The sequence below is a fragment of the Galeopterus variegatus genome, unplaced genomic scaffold, assembly GCF_000696425.1.
Source record: "Galeopterus variegatus unplaced genomic scaffold, G_variegatus-3.0.2 Scaffold4162, whole genome shotgun sequence".
In the NCBI taxonomy this organism is placed as follows: Eukaryota; Metazoa; Chordata; class Mammalia; order Dermoptera; family Cynocephalidae; genus Galeopterus; species Galeopterus variegatus.
The window spans coordinates 82454-85749 of record NW_007730273.1 but is presented as its reverse complement, the minus strand read 5'-3'; the positions used below and the strand labels follow the sequence as shown (position 1 = coordinate 85749).

At 51.9% G+C, this 3296-nt stretch overlaps 1 protein-coding gene across 1 annotated transcript in view; it reads right to left on the bottom strand.

The window, feature by feature from the left end:
- KCNK15 (potassium channel, subfamily K, member 15) overlaps window positions 1–127 on the bottom strand; it is a 5700-nt gene extending 5573 nt beyond the window's left edge. Inside the window, exon 1 of the mRNA XM_008586872.1 lies at window positions 86–127. Within this exon, the coding sequence (XP_008585094.1) occupies window positions 86–127 (42 nt within the window). The remainder of the gene's footprint in view (window positions 1–85) is intronic.
- Between the last annotated feature and the right edge of the window lie 3169 nt (window positions 128–3296).

Here is a 3296-nt window from a genome sequence, read left to right as displayed (position 1 = left end):
CCTCGGCACGGGGGAGGCCCGGGGGGCGGAGGGCTCCTCCGGCAGCTGCTGCCCCGCCCCCTCCCACGCGCCTGCCTTAGTTTACCTGCTGGTGCCCCGGGGCTAACGTGTCTGCAAACGGTGACATCCGAAGCGAAGGCCCAAAGCCCAGGTCTGCAGAAGCCCCCTCTCCACCACTAACTCGTCCTGTGACCTTCCTTCCCTCCGTCCTCTCTCCATCCTCCCTTCCTTCCCTCCCTCTTCCCCTCCTCCTTTCCCTCCTTCCCTCATCCCTTCCCTCCTCCCCTCCTTCCCTCCTCCCCTCCTCCCCTCCTTCCTTCCTCCCTTCTCTCCTTCCCTCTCTCCTTTCCAACGACCGTGAACAAAGGAGCAGTAGCAGGTAGAAGAACGTGGACTCTGCCGGGGTTCATATCCCACTTCCGTTGTTTATCAGCTGTGTGAACTTGAGATGACTCAGTTTCCTCATCCGTTAATTGGGGTCCTATCTTATAAGGAGCTGTGGTGGGCAGAAGAATGGGCGCCCCCAAAGATGCCCGTGCCCTATCCCTGGGACTCGTGAATATATTAGGTTACATGGCAAAGGGGAATTAAGGTTGCGGATGGGATTGAGGCTGCTAATAAACTGACCTTGGAATGAGAGATGATCCAGGATTATCTCAGTGGGCTCAGTGGAATCACAAGGGTCCTTATCATTGGAAGAGGGAGGCAGAAGAGAGAACCAGAGAGACGGCAGCGGCAGAAGGACTCAGCCTGACGTTGCTGGCGTTGAAGATGGAGGAAGAGGGTCACAGGAAAAGGGAAGTGGGCTGATTCTGGAGCCTGGAAAAGGCAAAGAAGGATTCCTCCCTAGAGCCTCTGAAGAGGAATGCAGTCCCACCAACACCTTGGGTTTAGCCCAGGGAAACCTGCGTAGACCTCCGTCCTACAGAACTGGAAGATAAGGACTTTGTTAAGCCGCTACGTTTGTGATCGTCTGTGACAGCAACAACGGGGAACCAAGACAGTGGTTGTGAGGATTAAATGAGCCCATAGATGTGAAGCCCTGAGAGCAGCGCTGGGCCCTGAGGACTCGTCTAGACGTGTTAGTCACTATTACACATATCACAGGTGAGTGGATGCCCAGACCTGTAGGGACGTCAGACCCTGCACCTGCCCCAATTCGGCTCCCAGGGAGATGGGGTCCTAACCCCTGGTACAGGGGGCCCTGGACCCCTTCCTCTGAGAAGCAAGATGGCAGCTTGGTGGCCTAGAAGCAGTGTGCTGGTGACACGAGTGCGAGTGCTGCTGCCTTGGCCTTATTTTTAGCTACAGCATCAGCAAGTTAGATTTTCTGGTTTCTGCTCGGACTCCAGAGGAGCAGAAACATGGGCTAAAGTCTCAGACTGGAAATAGGTGGGACACCAAGGACCTGCAGCCTGAAAAGGGCCTGAGAAAAGCTTGGGATGGGAGCTGGCGGTTTGTTTGTGGGGGAAGGGCAGAGCCCACCCAAGGGAGAGTTAATAAGGTTCTGGTCGTGCACACAGGTGTAGTCAACGAGACCTGGGTTCAAATTCCACTCCTGAACATTCTAGCTAGGTGTTTGTGGACAGAACCCTTCTACGTCTCTGTGCCTTGGTTGTCCCATCTGAGAAATGGGGGCAATAATAATGCTCACCTCATAGGACCACGTTGGGGATTATAAAAGCTATTGTGTGTCACTTTCCAGATGCCCCTTAACTAGTAGCTGTTTCTCCTCCCTTTCCATAACTATCTGCCTGCAAATGTCAAGAATTCTTTTTCCAGAAGCAGAGGCAAAAGCTAAAACTGTGGAGCATCTGTCTGTGCCAGGCATATTCACAGACATTGTTCGTGGAGCCCTCACTGTACAGCCCAGGAAACAGAGGCACAGAGTAGATACTTGACCTGCAAGTCCTCACAGCCAGGTTGTGGCTGAGCCAGGACTTGAACTCAGGGCTGTCTGGTTCCTGAAGCAATGATCCTGGTCAGGCAAGATGCTGCTGGCTTTATCAGCTCCCATCACCTCTCTGGACCTCACTTTCTTCACCTCTGAGCCGGGGCTAAGGACCCCTGTCTGGCCGCACTCCCCCACCCTTATGAGGATCCTGTGACATGCAGCTGAGAGATGCTTTGTCAAATGTGCCTGCTAGGGGTGGGTATTAATGGGGCCATGGGGGAGTTGTCTGGCCCTACCAGGCAGGTGACCGTGCCCTGTGCTTAGCATTTTTGGTTCAGTGGCTCTATTTTTAGCCAGAGAGGTTAGAATTTGTGTATGTGTGTTTCTCAGCTTGGAAAAAAATCAGCTGAGCAGTCACCAGAAACAGCAACACCCCAAGGCACCCCTTCGACTCCCCCTCCCTCTGCCTCCTCCCTTCCTTCCTCCTTTGGGAACCTGGAGGGACCTAGTGATTTTTCTCTGTATCATCATGCCAGAGTCACACCTGTGACCCCTCAAGAAGGCCTTGGATTTTCTTCTTCCAGAGCTCCAGGGTTGTCAGCTTTGAGGACAACAGAATAGGTAATGCCAGTCCCCGGCTGGGTCCTGGGTATCCTTCAAAGCATTTCCTACCCCTTATGAGTCTAGATCCTTTTGAAAGCTTTGCGAGCCAGGCAGCCTTGCCATTCCCATGTCAGGGAGAGGAAACTGAGGCTCAGAGTGAGAAAGAGAGGACTCATCTAAAGCCACACAGGGTAGGGCAGTGGTTAAGAAAGAACCTGGGTTTCTGAGTGAGCCAGACCTTGGTTCTATCTTGGGTGAGTGACTTCACCTCCCTGAGCCTCAGTTTCCTTATCTGCGACTTGGGGTAGGAGTAACTGCCTAACAGTCTTCCTGTGAGGATTAAACAGAAGTGTGTAAAGAAGCGCTTAGCACAGAGCAAAGCCCAGCAAATGTGAGCACCCCCCGCCACCCAGTTAATTTATTCTCTCCCCATTTCCGCTCTGCTTATTCCCTGGGCCTACTGTGATCTTAAGGGATTGGTTTTTATAGTTAGAATGTGGTTCAGTAATTTTCCAGAAGGCCAGAGGGCCCAGGTGTTTTTCCTGATAACATCTCTTTCCTGTCTGTCTCTAAAAGAATGGATTATTTTAATCTCATGGGACATTAGGTACCAGCTACTTAGTGATGGCAGCTGTGGCCTTTCTGCAGCTGATTATCATGTAGGAATCTGAGTTGCAAAAAATTAAAAATTGCCTCTTTCTAATTTAAAGAATGTTATTCGTAGGATATTGGGGTCTCCCAGAATTTTCTGGGCACTGAAAGACAAACCGTATGGTTTGGGGGACCCAGAGAGATAGAA